This window comes from Mastigoproctus giganteus, chromosome 4 (genome assembly GCF_048544385.1).
Source record: "Mastigoproctus giganteus isolate SK-2022 chromosome 4, ASM4854438v1, whole genome shotgun sequence".
NCBI lineage: Eukaryota > Metazoa > Arthropoda > Arachnida > Uropygi > Thelyphonidae > Mastigoproctus > Mastigoproctus giganteus.
The window spans coordinates 169054476-169079152 of record NC_143578.1 but is presented as its reverse complement, the minus strand read 5'-3'; the positions used below and the strand labels follow the sequence as shown (position 1 = coordinate 169079152).

The 24677-nt window shown below is 37.3% G+C and overlaps 1 protein-coding gene across 1 annotated transcript in view; it reads right to left on the bottom strand.

Moving 5' to 3' along the window:
- The window catches only part of LOC150087185 (nose resistant to fluoxetine protein 6-like), a 170653-nt gene that overhangs the window by 52203 nt on the left and 93773 nt on the right, over window positions 1-24677 (bottom strand). The window contains exons 10-11 of the mRNA XM_090372400.1: window positions 18020-18142; window positions 6421-6541 (exon numbers count right to left, since the gene is read on the bottom strand). Of these exons, the coding sequence (XP_090228526.1) occupies window positions 6421-6541; window positions 18020-18142 (244 nt within the window). The remainder of the gene's footprint in view (window positions 1-6420; window positions 6542-18019; window positions 18143-24677) is intronic.

The window sequence follows — 24677 nt, the reverse complement described above, 5'->3', positions numbered from 1 at the left end:
AGTTGTGCAAGAGTGCAGTATTGTTACGTATTGTTATCATCTGAATCCACGGGGCTGTGTTCTAGTTTGCGTACAGTATGGATTTCGAAATTGTGAAGGGCTTCCCGGCAATCCTATTTAACCACCGGAGCAACCAGTATTCCAGGCTGAGAAATTTCCTAATGTAAGTATTTGGAGCAGAGGACCAACTTGTCGAAGCATATAAGGATACAGGAACGATACATCTTTGGATATATTGGGTCACTATCTGCTGGTTTCGAATCCCAGTTATTTCCTGTCTTACAGCCCATATGGCAGCAAGAGTTTTTGTCCTCGTGTTCTGAAAGTGCCTTTGGAAGGTAAGGCCCACGTCACTCCTAGGTCGGTGTATGAGTTGACTTTCCTAAGCTGTGCTCCATTAATAGATAATTTGCTTTGATTTTTTATCTTCTTATTAGTTATTGTCAGTTGTGCTGACTTGTCTGAGTTTAGCCACAAACCGATTTTGCGTAGGTATGTCTCCAGTTCATACAGCTTAGCGCTGGCATGGAAATTAACGTCGGACACCAGAGATCCTTCGTTAAAGACAACAAAATATTTTATATCATCGGCGTAGGAAATAAAATTCTGATTCCTCGCCAGAATAGGCTCCAAGGCGGCAGCGAACAGCAACGCTGATAAAACACCTCCCTGTGAGGGATGCCCTAAGTGAGGATGTATTTTGCACAGAATTCTTGGTGTTGTACAATGAGGTGCCTTGGCTTCAAAATGGTCTTGATGATCTGAAATAGTTTGCTCTCAATGCGGAAATAAACTTTCAATATGTTTTCAGGTGCAGGTAACGACACATTATCGTAAGCTGCCTTTATATCAAGGAATAGGATGTCAATTTGGGCTTTTTCATTTAACCCGTGCTGCATTCTGAAGAGACTGGTAGTAGTGGATCGTCTCGGTACTACGGTATGGAGGTGGGGGGGGGGGTGACCTGAGCGCAAAACACTGTTGGGTTTAAAGCAGGAAGGATGACTTTTTCAAAAAGTTTTAAAAGAGAACAACTGATGGATATAGGTCGAAAGTCTGAAGAGGCCTTCGGGTTCTTTTGTGGGACCGGCCGCACAAAGTAGTAATTCCATCTCTGGGGGACAACCCCATCTTTAAGGATGTTTTGGAAAATGTGCAACAGCACATCAACAATATAGGCACTGCATACTTTTAAAATAAAGGTAGGAAACCCGTCGGGGCCGGTCGTAGATTTGGCAGGCAAGGAATTAATGGCATTGATGAGATCTTCTCTAGAAATAGTGACTGTGGATAAAGCATTCTCAAAAACGTCTCTTCTCGGTAAAATATGTTGTGCCATATTCTCCAGCTGATATCCTTGGACATCACCTTTCAAAAGGCTTGCCTTGGCAGCCTTTCAAAGCACTCCTTAGCCCAGTGTCCGAATGTGGTTTCTTCCATTTCAAATTTAGCGGTCTTTTCGCTCACGATTCTTTTCGAATGTCGAAGCTTTCTAATAACCTCTTCGTACCGTGAATGTCGTTTCTTTTTCAAGAAAATGGCTCTTTTTTTCTTGTAGGCCGTGAAGTCTTCATTCAATCCTGATTTTTTCCATCTCCTATAAGCCTTTTGCTTGGCCACAAACGTCTGTTTTCAATACTCGTTGACCCACGGTTTAGTTTTGTCGGTGACCCTTACTTCTTTTGAGGCACTCAAGTCAGCAATAAATAGGAGCTCTTTCTCAATCATGTTGGCAGCTTGTTCCACCGGTTTATTGTATAGAGCATTCCAGTTGTAGGTCTTGAGATATTTTAATATAATCTCAGGTCTAATGAACTTAAGAGAGTATATCTTCTTGGTTTGACGAGTTTGCTCATCGATGCGTTGCTCACCTGCACTATTGGATAGGGAAATTTCACAATATATTGGGTTGTGATCTGACTGGAATTTAGTTTGAGGGGTGACTTTTTTTTATGTTTATCAGATTATGATATAATAAATCCAAATGCTGCTCTCCCCTAGTCGGAAGCGTATCAAGCAGGGTCAGTCCTAAGGTTTGGAAGGTTGCGTCAAGGTATTCTTTAGCTTGATCGTATTTTGGGCTAGGCATATTAAAGTCGCCAGTTACAAGCATGGGAATATCTGTGCCAAGATTCTCTGATATCCACACAAGAAACTCGGTCCTGGTTTCAGCACTGTGTTCCGGCGGAAGATAGATAAGGCAGACTTGGATTTCTTGAGCATTCCTCCTGAAAGACGCGGATATGGCTTCAAAGTTTTCAGACTGATTTGGTTTAATTTTTGTCTGCTACTGTCAACGTCATTAGTGTGCCAACGTGTACAACAATATCACCTTTTTGTGCCCTTTAAAAGATAATACCTGTTCTACAACTTCATCAACTTTTGCCCTTGGTAGATATATCCTGATCATATTCTACCTATATCCTTTTTTGCACAATATATATCCACAAAATATAGTTGTACAATTTCAATGAACTAATGCAGCATGCTAGTATCAGTAGTCACGGTACTCATGCTAGTACCAGGAGTACCGTGGCATCATGTCTTATTTGTAAAAAAAAAAATATTACACCATAAACATTTCCTCATTCATTTCAAATACATATGAAGTCTCACTTCCCATTTGAATGGTGTACATTTTCACTTAAATCTACCAAGCCCCCTTTTTCTGTTGCAATCCCAATTATCAGTTGATCAGCCACTGTTCACTTCAGTTGTCCTAATTATTCCAGTACGATTCCTTTCGCTTCAAAGTTGGTTGTACTTGTTCTCTCTGATATTTCGTGCTGAAGAGTTAATTTTTAATCTCCTCTTTTTGTACTTCTCTGGCTTAAAGCCCCTCTACTCCACTCTGCCAAATTCATATCTTGCCTCTATCGATTCCACAGTTCTACTGATCACTTGGAACTCATTGACTTCCTTTCTTTCAGACCCGACTTTCTTCATTTCAACTTTCCTGACAGTGAGGTAATTTTTCTTGCCCATTGTAATGTTTACAACTCTAGCGGTATTTTTTCTACTCACCTGGACCCAGCTGGTCGAGAAGCTCAGGCTTTTGAAATTACTAATGCATAGATTTTTCATTTACTTACCAGAATACCAAAAACTCTAATCACATAGCCAACACTCCTTGATATCTCACGAAGACACGAACTATCATTGCAAGTACACGGTTGAAGTGACTTATTTTATTTATTTAATCGTCCGGGTACCTCACACCACATATGAATGATGGTCTGTTCTCTGATGGAGACTTTCTTTTGTGGCCATTCTCAACCATGTACTATTTGGGATTACAAGAATGCAAAATAGCATGATCTGAGAGTGTTTTCTCTGACATTAGTAAAATTAGTATTGTAAAGAGGAAACCTTTATTTCACACTCCACCATTGCATATGGGGCTTTGTCCAGGATGGCAGAAATTGAGAGTGATGTTTTTTGTTGTTGTTTGTTTTTTGACAACCTGTTACATCAACCTCTAACGAGAATTTAATATTGAAATAAAAAAAAAAATCCATAAACCACCATACAATATAGTCCTTTTTCTAATGCTTGATTAGAGTTGGCTTGAATTGCAGTTTGCATTAGGGTGCAGTTCGCTTGAATCTAAAATTGCAGATTCCAAATTATGATTCGAAATAAACCAAAGCTTGCAGCGATTCCAAAGCAGTTCTAATTGTAGATGGGAACTGACACTGTGTGGGCAATGCGCCCAAATCGTTTCTTTGAGGACGTCTTGGAGGATTCGTATGTGTAGGAGTAGACATTGAAAATTGTTGCCTCTTTCGAATGGTTGTACTTCATTCTCTTTACGACACTGAATTGTATCTGTAATACTGTATGGTTTGTAAATATACGGTGAGTTTGCCCAAATTTTGCAGGGACGGATAAAGAGGAAAAAGAAAAGCTACAATTGGAGCAGCACACTTGCTTGTAATCTGTGCATTAAAACAGATTGATATTTATTAGCATGTAAAAGGTGGGATGGGGGTATTGTTCTGATAACTGGTGGGGGTGTGCTCTACCTTCTTCAACACCCAAAGTCCGCTATTCACCTAGTTGCATCTCGTCGGTTGAATTGTGGGCGGCCAACTTTCATCTTGGACTGTATTCTAATTTAGTGATCATATATACTTGATGGACGTATGATGACGGGTGACTTGATTTGGTTTATTTGAACTTTCTGCTAACAGTATTTGCATCCTGCGAAGATTTAACTTATATGGAGAGCACATCTTTGGTGAATCCAACTCTTCTTTTGAACTTTATAGAAAAGTTCAAAAGAAGAGTTGGATTTATGGAAACTTCTTTCTGGTGGCACCTTGGTTAAGACTGGACTTCTTCAATGTGCACTTTTTATAATTGATAGACTGACAGCGTTTTAGTGAGCTTCTTTCTAATGGGCTTGTGGTTCCTGAGCGACTCTTAGTAGACTAACTGGACCTGTGTTTTAAATATATATAATATTGTCTAAACTAACCTTAAAAAAGGCTGAGAGTAGAGTATCTGTCCACACAGTAGTCGAGCAGTATGATCTCTTGCTAAAGCTCCATTTTACACTGTTTTATTCCACTGATGTTTTTCCTTTTGCTTGGAAGTTTGCTCATATCCAACTAGTTCCTAAAAGGGCGAGAAATCTGGCCCATCCAATTATCGTTCCATTGCCTTCACTTCTACACTTTCTAAAGTAATGGAGAAATAAAATAATCCCCAACTTCTAAATTATCTATAAATTTCTCTCATTAATAATCATCAGTATGGAGTCCACTAGTGTCGATTCACTGTTGATACACTGGCTTATATTACCCACGTATAGACAAAGGTTGGCGAAAAGTTGGTGAAAGGTTGGTCTGTGAAAAAGGTTGGTGAAACTCAAGCGGTTTCGCTTGACATTTCAAATATTTCTGATCGTGTTTCGCAAAGAGTTTTTCTAAGTAATCTTCCATTTTATGAATCTCCCAGTTTTTTGGAATTGGGTAACTAGTTTTCTTTCTCCCTCTCACTGCGAGTGATGGTAAATGTATCTTATTGATGGTGATGTTTCCCAAGGTACAGTTCTATCTCCCACTCTTTTCCTCTTGTGTATTAATGATTCTCTTCCAGTAATTTTAAATTCTATCCGCAGTTTTGTTGATGATAGCACATTGCGTTCCGCCTTCCACTTTAAGAAACTGTACTTGGCATAAATAGCTCCATCTTGTCAAATGACCACTGCTTCTTCCTCTGATCCGCAGATAATTTTCCAGTGGAGCAAAGTATAACTTAGTTAATTTCTATTCTTTTTAATATTTAGGCCTATCTTATATCCCGAAAAAGGATTCATGTGTTCTTTTGCGTATCTTTCTTGACTCATATATCTAGACAAGTTCACATATTTCTATTAGGGATTACCCTCACTTCTAATCACGCTTGGCATACACACCTCACAAATATTACCTCCTCTGCATCTAAAAATTTGGGGTTACTCTATCGCAGTTTGTTACTTTTCTTCCAGATAGCTACTTACTATGTACAAATCTCAAAGCCATAGGTCACTATTTCCACATCTTGGGTGGTGCCCTCATAAACTCTCTCAGGCTGATAGATTCCATTCAGAAGAGGTCAGTTAGGCTAATTAATGACACAATTTTTCTTTTCTTTTAAGTCTTTCCACTCCTTTTCTCAGAGACGTTCCGTTTCTGTTTCATGCCTTTTGTATAGATGTATCCATGGGAGATGTTTTTCTAAAATTACTACTGTAATTCTCCCTCTAGTTTCCATCCCATTCCAAATATGTGCTCTAACAATTCAATATACACATATTGTTTAGGTTAAAATTACAGAACCTTCTTTTCTTCTTCCTAATTTATCGGTTCAAGTCCCATATCAAGTATTTTCTTTCATTTTGTCAACTTTCAACCCTGAACGGTACTAAGTACTATAGATTCCATTACCTTCCATGTTTGGAGATTTCCTAAAAAAATACCACATCTCTCTCTCTCCTGCGCAGATTGAAAAGGTGGTTGCAGTGGAGAAAAATGTGTAAGGGAAACGCGAGCGCTTTATAGGATTCAAGTTACCAATTTTTTTATCTCCAGACAGTGGTCAAACAGTCTAGTGCGATGTCATCTGGCATTGATCTCCTTTTAAATTTTTATTCAAGACATTGTCCTAGGTTTAATCTGAACAAAAAACGAGGTTATTTCATTGTACGTATCGCTCATAATTAAACAGCTGTTTTTAACCGTGAAAATGTTAAAAGGGATCAGCACACTCGCAAAGTGGTAATTTCACTAATTAAGAGAATTCAGCCTGATATGTATAGTTCCAGGTGGCAGCCTGAAATATCCGGTCTCAATGTTATCGCTATCTCGTTATACAAAGACATTTGCAAAATTCCTAATTTTATAGCTGATATTATATAATAAAAATGACACTTACAGGCTTGATAATTATATTTGGTCTTGTGGGCAAGTAGTATCCAATGAAGATGCCAATAGCATATGGACCAACATGAGAGTAGGGAGTCATGTAGATATACGACAAATAGTCTTCTGTTTTCCTAAAACATAAATATTAATTTTTACAGTTTTTAAGAAATATAAAATACCATTTCAAAAAATATGGGATAATACTCAGAAATAATTCCACTGATGGGATCAATTTCCTATCTGAAACAAATTCGACTGATTCTCCTAGGAAATATGGTCGAAAGCTCAGATACGTGTTTAAAAAGTTTTCATCACCCTCGTTTTCAAATATCGTGGGTTAATGGTCAGAAACCAAGAAGTGAAGTTCATTTAATCACCTTTTCTATGTTTATTATCTATTTATTTATTTTTTTCTAAAACATTCGAGAGCTTTGTAGAGCATTTGGAAGTTTCTACAAGATTCGATAATGTTCCAGAACTTCCTAGAAAACTGTTCCTTATGAAAGAAAGATCGTGGTGTTTCTGGAAAGTTCTAGAACATTCTACGGAGTTTTCTTGGAACATTGTGAGGCATTTAAAAACTGATATATACGAGTGTGTTCCGCACCATTCAAGCATTTTCATTTTTCAAAAAGTGCGTGTGTTTCAGAGAGCGAGTGGTGGACAAAATGAACAAGTGTTTTAGTGAATTGTTGTTTGTAAACAAGTGCTGTGTGCATTATAAATCGTGCACTGTGTTTAAATTATAAATAAAAATCTATAATTCCTTCATTGCGTTCTTATTTGCGCGTATATGAAATGTATTGCATTTCTTGCCGAAATGAGCCTGGTACCTTTTGCTATATTTTCGGATATGTGGTATTGAAATCACAGTTGAAGCCACTATCAAAATTTTTGTAAAACTTGGAAGAAAAGCCTATAAACTCTATTTTGGAAGTACGGTCGGAGGAAAAGAAAGTATGGGCTTCAAATATTTCGTCAAGCTCATGTTAATAATAAATAAATAAATGAATATTCATTTATTGCAAACACAGCAAGCCCATCACAACACTACGCTAGGGGCATAAATTCAGTACAAGGGAGATAAATATAAAAAGAAATACAAAGCAAAATTCATATATACGTTAACAATGAATAGGAATTATAATGATTAAATATATATATATATATATATATATATATATATATACAGTGGTGTAAAAAAACTGCATCACCTTAAAAAAAGTAGCATATTTAGTGAAACGTATAAGATATTGTTTGATTACAGTCATTTTGTGTGAGGCAAAGCAAATATATTTCGTCAATCAACTTGTATTACATCAGACAGTAATTGCAAGGTAGATATTGCATCAGCCGTTTCAATAAATATGGTGTTGGAAGGGTATACACGCTCATTAGTATACATGACATCAAGATTTAATTCCTTCAATTTTGAGGGAATTTCCCTATTAATCCAACTTAAGGATTCTCTTCCTTAAAATTTATATTCCGCCTGGGCCTACTGATTACATCATTAATGAAGTAATAAGGCCTCCATAGCCGGAGTGGTCAGGAGCGGGAGTGCAGTAGCACACGCTCTTTGAGTATACAGGGGTTCAAGCCCCTGACTACTGAATACGGTCGATCTGCCAACCCGCACTGGACCAGCGTGGCAGATTATGGTTCATTTCTCTCAGCAAGAATTGTTGAGGAGGCTTCCATCCTGCAGTGGGTTGATAATGGCTGCACTTTACCTTTTTAACCTGGATCACTACCGTTCTTAAACCTCAAATTAACATCGTTATAATGGGCGACTTTAACCTTCCTCTGCCCAAATATAATTTACAAATGAAGTTGCTGTACGACTCATTTTTAGTTCTAGGAGCTAAAAAAATCAACGTTCCTGTTACAAGAGGTAATCAACCGCTTGATCTTGTATACTCTAATTTTCCATTGCAATAAAAACTTAGCAGCAACATTACATTTAAATCTGACCACAAAAGTATAGAACTGCAAGCAACAATTTGCTGCGGAAAACCTCGCTCCCCTTTGGAAATCACTGAAAGAATATTATCAATTAAATTCCTTCGGAAAGAAAAGTTTTTGCAGCTCTTAAAATAATTATCTTAAAAATATTCCTAAACAAGACTGCACCTTTCTTCTTATAAAATGGCTGAATTAACTGAAAACAGAGTCGGTATCCAAACTTGTTAGAATATCTTCTCACTCCAAACCTTGGTTCAAATCCCACCTGAAACCATACTTTAAAAGAAAGCAAAAATACTACAGACAGTGGAAGAAGTACGGCACTTCATCAGCGCACACAAAATATAAAAAGAGCAGAGCATTGTTTCAACTCAAAAAAATTCAGTCATACAAAAATTTTTATGTCCATGCTAAAGTACAATAAAAGAGCTCTTTCTACAAAAACAACAGCTACCTTACAGCACGATCTAGTTTTTGAATGGATAAGATGCAATATGGAAACAAGCAATTTTGACATTTGCGCTGAAGGTATACAAAACAGATTTATAGCATTTAATTCTTATGAACAAGCAGACAACGTGCAACATGATATATTTCTGGGTCAAGCCCTGCTAATTAACCAACTTGTGAACAAGAATACACTTTAGCGTGCAGTTAACCAATTACGCCCTGATAGTAGTGAAGGTCCTGTCGGCATCCCTGGTTATTAGATTGTCCAGCGTATACATCATTGATTCCTCAGTACATATCATTTCCAGGTGCGTTTCCCAGCCATTCTTTCCAAGACAATGGAAATCTTTCAGGATTACGCTGATTCCTAAAAAAGCTTGCAGAAATAACCATCCCGGCCATCCGCCAATTGCTGTTTCGTCAATAATTAAAAATTATTGAAAAAATCATGCTGCCATATCTTCAACGTGCAATCTTCGCTAATGCACCTGTCAATGTGCATTTTGGTCCTAGAGGGCGCTGCACAACAACAAGCCTAGCTGACACAATTGTACGCATGCAAATTCCGTTTCACGATAAGGCACAATGCGATGTATTTTATTTTGACACCAAAGATGCTTTCGACAACAATGATCTCAAAAAAGCTTTTGAAATACTAATAAATCGTTTTCTCGTTGACAATGATTATTTCCTATCTTCAGTACAGCCTAAATCGCAGAATTCTCCCCTTCCCCACTAGTACTGACAATATTCTCGTCAAGACCTCGACAGGCATTCTTCAAGGAGCCGTTCTCACCAGTACCATATTTTCAGCATCTCTTCAACCACTTCTACAAGAAAATCGAAATATACTGGCATATGCCGATGAGTTAAAGTTATTTATAATCTCCAAAGTCGGTGATGATATTCGCAAAGTTATCAATGATGCAAATTCACAGATTTGTGAAATTATCAATTATCTGAAAGATTTCAATCTGACTATAAATTCAAGAAAATCTGCTCAAATTACAACCACATAGAAATAAAAATTGTATATGTCCCAATCCCAAATGTTTATGCTCACAAAGACTTTGTTGTTTTTGATAAAATCTCTCCTCTAATGCCCACTATTTATATGTTGCTCAAAAAATTCAAAAAGCAAAATGGTTAATCAAACAAGAAACAGCAGCAATTCAAGACAGGAAAACAGTCATAGTCATTAAGCATGTTCAAAGATGCATCTTTCCCATTCTGTCCTATGCTTCCAAAATCTGGTCTGGTCCTCCTTGACTAACAGTCAAGAAATTCCTTGAAGTAGGATATTGGGTTCTTAGATGGCTCAATAGTAAGCTTCGTTTGCCCCATACAATATACAGGCGACAGCTTTATGAAAACCTAAAAAGAACGCCTCTGCAACAGATGATCAACGAGTCTGGAGTCATGCTTCTTGCAAAGTTAATCACTTCTGCATGCGATTCACCAAACTTAACCAATATAATAGCTGCCCCCAAAAAGCGAAAATTCAAGAAATTAGCAATTCAAATTCAACCTCTCCAGGCTCAAACAAATGAACAGAATGTTCCCCAATGCATCCCTTCACCTCATAAATTATCACAACATTGATTGCAACAAATTAATCAACTCTGATGCCTACAAGAGTCAGATCTCAGATAAAATGAAGAAAAATAATCCAACCCAGTAATTGCCACTGAAAGCCAAATGTCCTGTTCTGCAAATTCATTTTTAATTCATTAACTATAATTCCTAGTCATTGTTAATAGTAGTAGTGGCATGCGATACAAGAAAGCAAGTGTATGAGCTTATGCAGCATCAGCCAAAAAAAAAATCACACCATTCCCTCCAAATTCCTGCCCAGTTCCTCCTTAAATTTATTCACCCTATCAACTTCCACAACGGCAGATGGAAGTTTGTTCCAGCAATTAACCACCCGCTGGCTAAAGGCAAATTTCCGCACATCTATTCTACATCTGTCTTTTTTTAATTTGAATTTATGCTCCCTTAGGTTCGTAATCTGAACAAGTGGAAGGATCCCACTAGAATTCAGCGTGCTCAACCCATTCAAGGCCTTATACACCTCAAGCAGATCACCGCGCAGGTGCCTAGCCTCCAGCCACTACAATTCGCAGAACTTAAGCCTCTCTTGGTAAGAGGATCCCTTCATTCCCCTCACCAATCTTGTTGCCCTTCTCTGTACACGCTCAAGCAAATCGACATCCTTCCTAAAATGAGGCCTCCAGACCTGTACGCAGTACTCAAGGCGTGGCCCGACCATTGCCTTATACAGAGGGACAATCACCTCCTTTTCTCTGCTAGTAAAATTCCTATATATCATTAACCCCATGACCTGCCCTGGCAGCCTGTCTGCATTGCTCAGAAAACTTCATATCTGACTGCACAATTACTCCCAGGTCTTTTTCATTTTCTACCGCCTTAAGTGTAGTACCACACAGTTGGTACGTTTCTCTGGGGTTACTTCTATCCATATGCAGTACTTTGCATTTGTCAAGGTTAAACTTCAGGGAACTACGCAGGGAAATGCTTACGTTTTTATTCTCACCATTCATAAACACACACAAAAAAAATCCGTTCTATATAACCAAATATACAATGCGGTCAAATACAGCCATTTGCATGAAGATTTAGCACCGGAATTGTAATATTTCTTAGCACATCTGCCCAAATTTTCTAGTTCCTGTTGCAGTAGCACACTGCTATTACTGTCATTAACAATCCTGCCAATCTTTGTATCATCTGTCAACTTCGACACTAAGCAGCCTGATATATACCTTCATCAACATCATTGATAAATATACAAAACAACAGAGGACCCAACACCGAACCCTGTGGGACCCCAATAATAACATTAGTCCACGAAGAGCAGCACCCATTGATTACCACCCTCTGTCTTCTCCCACACAACCATCCTTTTATCCATTGTAGCAACTTACCCTTAATACCATTCTGCTCCAATTTGTACAGTAGTCTTCCATGCGCAACAGGGTCAAAAGCTTTCCTGAAATCCAAATATATGATATCAAAATTATTTTTTGTATCCTGTTCCTTTGTAACCACATCATAACAACCAATCAAATTTGTCAGACAAGACTTTTCCTTAACAAACCCATGCTGTGTCTGAATTATTGCTACAGTCTTGTTTAGATGATCCTGCAATGCATCTTTAAATAGTGACTCCATTATTTTACCCGGAACAGAAGTTAAACTAACTGGTGAATTGGGGATACATTTGCACATCCCCCTTTGTGAATTGGGGATACATTTGCACATCTCCAGTCCGTGGGAACCTCCCCTGAGTCCAAGGATGCTCTCATAATTATGGCTAAGGGTTTGCTTAGTTGCTTTGCCGCCTCCTTTAATATAACTGGATAGATCCCATCCACCCCAGGTGCTTTTCTTATGTTTAACTTCAACAATTTCTCCTCCACTTTGCTCTCAGTTATTACAAAATCATTAAGTACCCTGCTACAATTTGATAACCTACTGCTATTTTCAAACCTTAATAATTGCTCATGAGTGAATGTAGATGCAAAATACTCATTCAGTTTTTATTAAATCTGCTATGTATATATATTCGATTATTTTATGTCTTTTCCTTTGTATTATTATCTGCCCCTAGCCATGTGCTGTAATGGGCTTGCTATATTTGCAATAAATGAATATTTATTTATTATTATCCTGTTTTGCTGAGGTGTAAACATGATTCTATGTGTTTAGTTGATACCAAGAAAAAAACAGTGCAGCTGTTGCTCTCTCCCAGGAAGGGCAAATCAGAAATCTGTTTACCCGCACTGCACATCACGCAAGATTTTATAAAAAATTATTTGTGAAATTGATGGACAAAAAAAGGAGGATTTTCCTGTTTACGGCAAATGCTTCTTCGAATCAGTAAAGCCAAGATGAAAAATGGAATTTTTGTGAATCCTCAAATCAAACTGTTGTTTCAAGATGAGGAATTCACTAAAAAGGTAAATGCTACAGATATAAGTGCCTGGAGGGCATTCGAAAAAGTCTGCAGGAACTGTTTAGGCAATGAGAAATTACATTGAAACTCTACATGAGCTAATTTTAGTCTACAGAGAGTTGGGATGCTACATGTCATTAAAGCTGGATTTCCTCCATTTCTATTTAGACTTTTTTCTTGAAGTCTTGGGAGTTGTCTCCTATGAACACCATGAAAGTTTTCACCTATACATTTTTTGTAAATAGAATAAGGTTAACAGACACATCTTTCAATATTTAGTACCGTACGTAACATTTTCTTAAAATATATGAAATATTTTTTACTAGAAACTTTTTTACTTTAATTCCTTTAAAACTGGTGGGTTATTACCCACAAATACGGTTGCTATATTTGATTTCAGCAACGTCAAATCTACAAGAATCACCCCGAATTTTAACATGCCAGTGATAATCGACAATGAAAAATTATAGTGAGACTTAAAGTACTGTTCAAATTTATTGAAATTAATTATGTAGCGATAGCTTAATTTTATCAGTACTCACCTCATTAGCCGTATATACAGCAAAACTAGAAAACCACCCCGATGCACACCGGATAATGCACGAGACAAACGCTATTATGGATTCGCCAATCGTAACATGAGCAACCAGCAATTAACGGATTTATATAAACTCCGGAAGGACACAGACATTGTCGTCCAAAAGGCTGATAAAGGGGACACCATTGTAATACTAGACAAAAGTACTTACGAGGGGTAATCAAAAAAGTTCATACCCTTACGTAGAAATAATAGCCTCAGAAAGGTGAAACTTTAGGGAAACTTTAATCATTTTCTATGTTCTCTCCATGTACAGTAACACAATTCTGCCACCTATGGATCAGTTGTTTAAAGCCTTGATTATAGAAGTCCGCACTTTTTGGGCTAAAACTACGATTCCACTTCATTGATGGCTTCCCGAGACGAATCAGAGCCACTGCTTTCACATGTCTTTAGTCTCGGGATCATACTGGTACACCAAACATTCGTCATTTGTCACCACCCGATCAAAAAAGAAGTTCTCAACATCCGCATTACACAAATCCAACAGTTGGCGAGAACGTTGCATCCGACATTGCTTCTGCAAAGGCGTCAGCAATCTTGGAACCCATCGTGAGGAGACCTCAGACATGTGCAGACAGTCATGTAAAATGCTGTGGGCAGACCCATAACTAATTACCGCTGCATTTGAGATGAAATGAATTGTCACACGTCTGTCACTCAGCACCAGCTGCTCAATGTTTGCAACCGTATCACTGTCTGTGGATTTTGATGGCCTTCCTTTGTTTGGCTCGTCAAAGACACTTGTACCACCGCATTAGAACTCTCGTTTCCACTTTTTTACAGTGTCATAGGATGAACAATTCTGCCCACACACAGCTTTCATTTTTCGTCAATTTTCTGAGCTTTCTTGCCCTGAAAATGCAGGAACTTGATCACTGCTCGATACTCCATTTTTAAACTCTAGCTTCCTTCTTCAGATTCCGGGCTCCACCTCTGGTGTTTGATCACCTGCAGGAATTTAATTTCACATGTTAGTTATTGAATATGTAGACAAGTTATATTCGAAACGGCATCTTCATACTAATGTTTTATCCAGGTCAGGGCACGAACGTTTTGATGCCCCATTGCATACAGAGAAAATCCGACAAGTTCTCTCGACAATGACACAAAATTAGTAACACACACACGCAGGTTCACGGTTAAAAAAATCGATTAGATACTGAGGAGATTTAGATCAAATAAAAACCTACACACAGACACACACTGCAAAATATAAGTATCGAGAACAACATCCTACCACACATGTTTGGTATCGTAAAATTATATAAAATAAGTTATCCGTGGCTACCCATCGTTTCGCGAATTTGTCGTCGTTATTAGTTAAAACATATCACCGTTAATGAATTTTTTGTAATTTAGTGTATACAATACGAACCAAGTGTTTGAACGCATTAACACTATCACGATATCGGGAAACCATATAATAGCGTTTTACGCAGTCATTTCCCTTTATACCAACTTAAATATTATTATTATTATTATTTGTTTATTTCTCTTACGAGACACCCATAGACAGCACGTGGCTAGAGGGTGTGGTTACATTATATCAGTATTTACAAGCATATTTACACGAACTTATTTACAATATTTGGAGATGAAAAAACAGAGTATGTGTTAATGGATTAATTGCGAATGGTTGTTAAATGCTAAATATTATTATATAAATTATTAAATTAGTCTTCTTATTATATTTGTATCTGCAGCTACACTTTACCAAATATTTCTGTCCTATACATTTTGTCTGTACATAGTTTCTCTGCATCTATATTTAAATTATTAAAATAATTCACAGTATTTGCTGGGAAAAATCTCCCCAGAGAGTCCAATTGAATCAGTTGGCACTTGAGACTTGGTTCTTCTCTGTTTATTCTCGGTCGTATCATCCGAGAGCGAGTGATCACGTTTCCCACTTTCGGCGCATCTGTTCTCTCCGTTAGTAGCTTTGCCAGAGTTAAGATGTTTCTGGTTGTGATGATATACTTCCAGGGTGTGATGTCCAGATTGGCAGACAAGAGCGCTCTTGAGATGGTAAACGGTTTCCCGGCGATCTTGTTTAGCCATCTCAGGAGCCAGTATTCTACTCCTAAGAAGGCCTTGATGTTGTTCTCTGGGGCCGATGACCAGATAGTCGATGCGTACAACGGAATCGGTGTAACGCATTTAAGGATGTATTGAATCATGAGATGAGGGCTTCGGAGACCGGTGAGTTCTTGTCTAGTGCTCCAGAGTGCTGCGTATGTCTTTTTCCTAATGTATTCGAAGTGAGGTATGAAGTTTAATCCTTCATACCTCACTTCGAATATAGACTCCACTTTACAAAAACTACGGGAATTATTAATAATGGACACCGCACTCCAAAGTGGCATCACTCTCAGCATCAGTAGCATTTAAGAATTAATTTTTATCCTAATTAATGCAAGACATTTTCGGTTTCAAAATGAAATTTTCGAGCAGATCTGTGGACTACACATTTCAGCTTCTCTGTCCGAAATTTACTTAGCTGTAGTTGAATGTCAAATCCATCAACCGTTCCCGCTGAGTTCTGATTATTTATACGTTACGCCGACAATGTGATACTAATTAGTAATAGAACTGCTATTGATAATCTTTTAATAAAATTCCACTCAGTACACAACACACTGAAATACACTCTTGAAATAGAAGCAACCAAAAGCATTAATTTCATGAATTTAACAATATACAAGAAAGGCTAGGACTAAAATATTCAAAAAGAAAACACACGCAGGGAAATACTTTTTATTCTCACCATTCATAAAACACACACAAAAAAAAAAAAATCCTTTCTATACTGTATAACCAAATATACAATGCGGTCAAATACAGCCATTCGCATGAAGATTTAGCAGCGGAACTGTAATATTTAACAAAAATGTTAACAGGCAGAAAATAGCCGGTACATTTGATTCAAAATATAATATGAAATGTTGAAAATAATATCAACAATCCCCGGAATAGTAATATTAGTAGGAATTACACACAGGGTACCCAATCTGTACTTTCATATCACAGCCAATTTGCAAGACAGCTTCGTGGAGGGCACAGACATCACACTAATATTCTCTTCTTATAATAAATTGGGCACTTCCTTCAATAAGTATAAGGGGACATAAATAATATAATTTATCTCATCAAATGTCAACCAGGTTGTGATGCTTGCTATATCTGGGTGTGCCAACTCAGGATCCTGGGTGTGCCAAGCCCATACTCACCTCTGGTGAGTATGGGCTTGGCACACCCAGGATCCTGAGTTGGATTATCATCATTCTTCTCTTTCTTGGTGATTCCCTTCTCTCTCTCTCTCTCTCTCTCTCTCTCTCTCTCTCTCTCTCTCTCTCTCTCTCTCTCTCAGAGTAACTCGGGAATTTTTTTTGGCTAGTGCAGCATAAGCCTCAAACTTCCTTGCACCATATAGCTAATTAATAATAATAATATAGGCACTAATAATGAAATAGCAAATGCTTAAAAAAAATATATATATATATAGGCACCAAATATGGGTCATCAAAAATAGCGAAAACTCGAACGTACTACCATTATAATAGTTTCAGACCCAATCAGTCAAGCACTGAGTTTACGCAGCACGTTCACAACTATAATCCTTCAGTCGATTCTGCCATTACGTTAATTAAATTAAAGTGTAATTATAAAATACTTAATTACGAAGCGCTAGCAACAGAATGGTTCCGCCCCAACATTTAACTCGAAAAATTAAACTCAAAATTACCGAATAGCCTATCTCCAATATGGAGCCTCGCGCATATTAAATTTCTACGTGTCAAAGCAGTGCATCATGGGAACTTAGGACCGCTTTTAATCTGTCTAGGCTTTCGCTTTTCGGCCAACTGATGATGGATGCTTCGAAAGTCCTTCGTTTTCTATTTTTAATTAGTTCTTATTTCAAGCTTTCATCTTTCCAATGAACTTCAAAAGATAATATACGGATAATGAGGTGAGTACTGATAAAAATTAAGCGATCGCCACATAATTAATTTCATTCCAGTGATATTTAAGTGAAGCGATTTGTTTGATAAACATAAATTATTTTAAAATATTTTCTGTAAAATTTATAGACGGAAAAACAATATCATGACATTGGCAATATTACTTGAAATGTAATAATCAGTCTTTCCTGCAGAATTCCAGGATATATATATATGCGCTAGCACACAAATTGCTAGTCAGTCTGTTAGGCCTTAATAACGGCAGTACTTCCCGCACGCCACCTCCCAAAATAAAAATTACAACACATATCATAAGCCAAAAAAATTAAATACAATAATGTGTAATTGATTATTCCTACAATGGCATTAACGTCACATAACATACAACCATATCACGACTGAAATTTTAAAATCAATTTAGAGCATAAACTGAAAATTCCTCATTAAGTGTGTATACACATATTCCTACTAATATTTCGCTAGACGAGAAGCCCTGTAACTGATTCGTGCTGTTTTCTCCGCTAAAATTACCTTCAAAATAGGAATTTTCTGCTCTTTTCAAAAATATTCTTCGATATATATATATAGGAATATTTCACTCCTTTGCTTCAAAACATAATGGAGAATATATTTTTTCAAATGGCATACTCACTGCATGTCATTGTTAAAGATGAAAAGCATTGGGTCAAGATTCTTGACATAGGTCATAATGACGGTGTACAAAATTGAAAGGAATAATAGAATTCCGTTGATGGTTAACCCTACTTTCGGCCACCTGTGAAAATAGAAAACTTTATTGTGATACGTATTCATTTTAAATGTATTATTTTATAAGAATATCACCTCATTGTAACTGGCCTATAATATGTAATTAAATTACTTATTATAGGCTGTAATATGTAATTTAACTAACTAAAATTAATTACTTAATTAAATTTAACGTAAAAAGATTCCTTTGTCACTTTCTGAAAAAAATGCCATAAATTCCTCCCGTCGTTCATGGAATTCGAAATCAGGTGTTTTCCTAACACAAAAACCTGATGAGGAATTCTTAGGATCCAAAGGCATATAGGCCTATTTAAATACTGGCTAACTTGGGAAAAGTGGATGAAAGACTATTAGCAATACTAATTAGCATTAGCATTAGCAGAGGCATATGATGCAAGAAAGCAAGCTTATTCAGCATCAGCCAAAAAAAAAAAAAAAAAAAAACCCACTCCCATTTCACCCCTCCGTTCGTTCGAAATACCTGTCCAGTTGAGCTTTAAATTTGTTTAGGCTATCAACTTCAACAACAAGTGATGGAAGTCGGTTCCACCAACCAACCACCCGCTGGCCAAAGGCAAATTTCCGCACATCTATCCGACATCCGTCCTTCCTCAATTTGAATTTATGCCCTCTGAGGTGATTATTCTGAGAAAGATGAAGAATCCCATTGGCATTGAGCATGCTCAAACCATTCAAAGCCTTATACACCTCTATCAGATCACCTCGCCGGTGCCTAGTCTCCAAACTCTGTAATTTGCAAAACTTAAGCCTTTCTTCGTAAGAGCAACCCTTTGTTCCATTTACTAATCTTGTTGCCCTTCTCTGTACCCGTTCCAGCAGCTCTACATCCTTCTTGAAATGAGGCCTCCAGACCTGATTTCAAGAAGGATGTAGAGCTGCTGGAACGGGTACAGAGAAGGGCAACAAGAATACACGAGATAATTAAACAACATGGGTCAGATGACACTAACCAATATGGTTTTAAACAAGGGAAATTTGCGGAAGGTGCCATCGACGATTTAATTAGTTGCTGAAGAACTTCCACAAATAAATGTTTTTATGGTGTTCATTGATTTTGCTGGAGCCTTTGATTCATTGTGGTTGGAGGGTGTGTTAAGTGCCTTGGTGAAAATTAATTGTTCCAGACAGTTATATAATGTTTTACGTAGTTATTTTTCTGATCGGAAAATATCTATGAAGGTGAATCATCTTAGTTTTTAAGCAGTGATATAAAAAGGTGTTCCTAGGGTTCAACCCTGGGTCAAATATGCTGGAATTTAGTAATGGATCAATGACTCCCTCAGGGTCATGAACACTGTCATCGAATTGCTTATGCAGATGATCTGGCCACGTGTATTCTTGGGAACTCTAGAGCGGATTTAGTAATATAGGGAAGACAATATTAGACGACCTGAGAGGGGGATGCCGGAAACTTTGCTCTAGAGACTAAACATGGGTTTCACCACTTCAAGCCTCCAATAAGCAAAGTGGTGGTATTTCACCGGTTGATGAAAGTCATCTACCACCTACCAAGTTAGGTATATCTGTTAAAAACATAATATTCAATGGATAATTTACCTGTGTCCTTCCACCAAAATAGACGAATTCTGATTTTATTATCCAATTCCGGACTAATTGTCTAATAAAATCATAACATTCTGTGCTGCATTAATGAGGATAACTAGAGCAGATTGGCGTTTAAGTGAAAAGGTAAAAAGAAGGTAAGTTTATATTATAATGTGGTATTCTGCCTATAATGACATACAATGCAGGGAACTGGTATAGCTGGGTAATCAGGATTAGAATTATGAATAAACTTCATTCAATACAATGAATAGTTTTGTTGGCTATGCATCGTGTATGCAGAATAGTCTCTATTGATGATCTACAGGTGATTGCTGGAGTCTTGCCCTTTTATTTACGTATAATATGCAGAGCTTTACTATATCATTAGAAAAGCAGAAAGCGATTAGCATAATGGATATAAATGCTCAATTAGAGAATAGTTTAAAAACGGAGAAAATTAGAGTTTTAAATGAATTATATCAGATATGGCAGACAAGATGGAATACCGTAACTGGGATGGGGACCGGATTATTTATTCCGGATATAAAACTTATGTTAAATAATGGAAAAATGTGTTTTTTCCTGCAATGGCTACGTCTTATTTACTAACGGGACATGGTCCTTTAACCGCAAAAATTATTTCAGCTGGGGTTAGTAGTGGAAAATGATTGCTTATGTGGCTCTGAGGAAAGATGGATGCACGTGTTGAATGCCATGTATATACATAGATAAGAGATGAATTATTCTGCTTAGTTTCAATTAACAATGTCCGCCAGTTACCGGTATTAGTGTCAGGATTAAAAAAAAAAATAATGCGTTTCAGAAGTTTTGCATTCAGGTATTTGAAAAAAGAATGCAGTGTATAGTGAGAGTCAGTAAGTTTTTTTTTTTTTTTTTTTTTTTTTTTATCTTTTTTCCACGCACAAATATTACACTTCCGTCTACGTTGTTGTTCCAGGGAACAGCTGTTGGCTGTTCTCTGGTGGCCAAGAGACCTAACACAGGATGTGTTCTTGGCATAGACAAGAATTATATTTCCTCTTGCCAGAAATCAAAGATTTTATTATACAGAAAAAGGAGGCGATCCATGGATTTGCTGAAACATGTCTAATCGTTTCATAATTGATGAGATCTGGTCCAACAGCACTTGCCTTAAGAGTTAGAACTGCTTTTAACTCGAATGGTGAAAGGCCTATCATAAGGATGAGAATTCTTAGACGTTTTTCTCTTCGAGAAAATCTAAGGAGGAAGATTTTGAAGTGACAAAAGAAAAACTCTCCCTAACGGCAATTCCGGATTTTGTCTCAGACCACAGTTGTGCCGGTTAACTGGATAATAATCAATACTAAACGGATCAACGATTCCTTAGCACTGATGGTGAATATAGCGTGCTTTGACAGGTGCACGTCCAGAGGATATCTTCGAGATACCCACCAAACTGTGCATTTTGTATTACACCATGGAAAGTAGGAACCGGGTAGATATTTTTGAAATTGTAGGTGATTAGACAATGTTTTCTGTGGGCCGAGCTGCATCATTGATAGGTTCCTGAATGACGGATGTTATATCAAACTATGCCAGATATTCAAAGGCATTCCAGTCAGCCTGGTAATCTTCCACCTGGATATCCTAAAAGGAACATATGGTGACCAATTTGCCCTTCAGTAATTGCACTTGTAGCTTTTCAGCTCTTAATACCTTCCTATCTTATAGTAATGTATTGCTTCGGAGTGAATCAAAGTCATCTGGCGGAGAGTTTTCTGAGTAATTTGCACACAAATTGTTTCTGAGTAATTTGCGTACAATTGTTTTGGAACAATAGTCATCACGTGACCAGTCGCATTTCAATTCTACTATCCGTCATTCTGGTTTTCAGTTGATTGCCAGAGTAAATTTACTCTGTCCTTGGTATGATTTCAGTTTTGGCTTAGAATTTAGAGTGCAATGTTTTTGTTTGCTATTATTTTATTTGTGGAAGTAGATTTTGCCATGTTGCGTTCTAAAAGAATGAGTATGTAGTTTTGGTGCTAAGAGTTAAGCACAATTTTTACTGTGGATAAATGAATGCAGATGATGAATTGAGCTAACCTAAACTAATCTGTATTTATTGTAATAAAAGATTATCATTTCTCCAAAGAAATACTTCAAAATATATAGTACATACGTGTCACGGAAAACAATATCTTAACTCTGTGTTTAACGCATTATACAAATATTCAATGTTTCTAAGTCATTGATAGAATATTCACAATCTATACTCGATATAAATATTCTATCAACTTAGAACATCAGGTGACTATTTACGGCCGTCCTTTACCTTCAGAAACTTAATACCAAATTATAGTGCCTTAAAATAGACTAATAAGAATACCTATTATGATATTACAGGCTTAATGGTGTTTTATATTCACGGCTGTGTGTCTTTGTTGCTCCGGTTAATCAGTTAAATTAACAGAATTATGCTTAGGTTTATATGATGATTTTGATGTTGCTGTATTCCTAATTTGATGCTGAACAAGAGGATATCCATTGTGTGGCGACCTGGACATCCAGATATTTATTATTTATAGTTTTCTTATACTGCAAAATTTGCTGTTTTGCTACTCACGGCTGACCAGAGATATCTACCGCTTCCGGCTACAGGTCAAGGTCAGGCAAATGCGCTATGAGTTTGTTCTTGCGGTCAGGTGAAAATGACGACACGGTCATTTACTGCCTCCCAGCAATTATCCACGCCATGTACAAGCGGATTTCTACATCCAACAGTAACAAGTCTAGCCAACTAAAATAAGCTGTAATTTTTGACTTATTTTGTATCTGATCGGTAAATTTATCGCTTGAAATTCGATACGTAGTTAAGGCAACTACTAAACACAATTGTAAATACTCTTTTCCAGCCCACTCGTAATCCTTTTATCTGCATCTAAAATCTGAAAATGCCTTTAAAACAAGATCACCAAAATAATGAAAGCTGTGTAATTTGTGGAATTTTTCCGGACGTAGCTATAAAATGTACTTCCTGTCTCAGGACATACGGAAGCGAATGTCTCGCGTTGGACCTAAAGAGGCTCGGGAAGCAGCGACGGAAAGTTTGGCAGTGTCCCCCCTGTAAGGGAGAAAATTATATGCATTCACTAGAAACAACTGGTGAAACCTTTATCGACGTTAACCAAATTTCGGATTCACCTGAGCACAGGACCCAAGCCGAACCTGAGGTAGAAGCACCGAAAAACTGAGATCGTCAGATGTACATGTGGAATTGACCCCTCCACTCTTGGTCTCGCTCCTCACAAATATCGAGACAACTGTATGTATAAAGCTATCCCCAATCCATAATATCCTCGCAGACCCACTGTGTGGGGGTCGTACTTGTTGTTTATTGTGGGGGTGTTGTGGGTATTATTGTTTTTCTTTTCTTGGTTGCCCTACTTTTCTTTATATTTTAATTATTATAATTTATCCCCTTTTTTATATGTATATCCCCGTAGTCCAATCCTCCCACTTAGCATCTGACTTGTTTGTTCTCAGAAGATTACCTGACTCGTAGGGGACCTTAATTATTTTAAGTATTTCTCCACAGGATTGGCTGAGTTTCGGAATGACAGACTCCAACACATGAATGTAAAATAAAACAATGCTTATTAACATATCATACAGAAATTAGCAATAGTCTTTGGTCAAACTATATTTGGCTGGTGACTTGTTAATTCATTAACCTTTATATGTGTAAATATCTTGTTCAAACTCAATTGTTTCATCATCTGATATCCTATTCTAATACACATTATTATTCATTATGACATGGTGTCTCTTCATGTTCTTTACAGGGACTTCAATAGGTCGTGTCATACACTTTACATAGATTCTTCCCACTCTTCTTCTGAACAGTCTGTATAATAAACCAACAACTACCAGCCAATGAACTGGCTCACAAAAACCTTCAGAGTTCGTGTCTCAATTTGTAAAAAAATTGCATTTATTCAATTAGACACCCTTTCTGCATTCAGGTCAACAGGAAATATTAATCAATTCAATTTAACATTACCCTTTAGAACAGATAATCCTCTATACCGTTATATATCACTTATTAATTAGCCCCTACTTAAATCAGAAATACTCTCCACAAATCAACTCATAATAAATCGAAATTTCAACCTTTAATTTCATACATATTATAAAAACCTTTCACAACCTTAAACAATTCTCAGTTATCTATTATAATCTCTCCTTCCAGCAAGCATATATATGAGGAGCTTCACTTCAAATTATAGGCTATGTCCGTCTTAAATACCTTACACTTTTATTCATATTTTCATTACTTAAACCTCCCTCCTTAACCATATATGTCTAGTTATCTTAAAGTCCTCTCCTTAATAAATTAAGCACACCTATGTCGATAAACTCTCTAGCACTTACGTGTTTGGCCTGGAACTTTCCTCCCTGCTCGGCTTCCTTTCATATCGGTCATTCAGGTACTGGAATGCGGGGGCGCTCATTTGGGGATCTCGGTGATTATGGTGTTTCCCTTCCGGGTACTGCACGGTTGGAATCAATCAGTGTTGCATACTCTTTACAGGTCAGCATTTCTTCTTCCGTGGATAGAGGGGTTTTTGAGTAGGTCAATGGTTCGACCACTCATTCGACTGGCTTTGCCTATATAATTCTCAGGGTGTGATTCTTCCTCACTATGGCTTCCATGTTTACAGGTGAACATTCCTACTGGCTGTCGGGATATGCAGAATTTCTATCACTGCTTCCATCTACCTCAGGTCTGCAGCTATCACCCAAACTAGACTGCTGCTCTGCTTTGTATCGTTCTCCAACTCCTTCAAATCATCCTCCAGACCGCTCCGAAAACTTCTTCCGACTCTCACGAAAACTTTTCCAGAATGCCCCTCTCAAAATTCCCTCTATTTTCTTCCTGGCCAATAGGAGATCTGCACATCCTTTTTCCTGTGTTCTCATTTGTCTCCTCT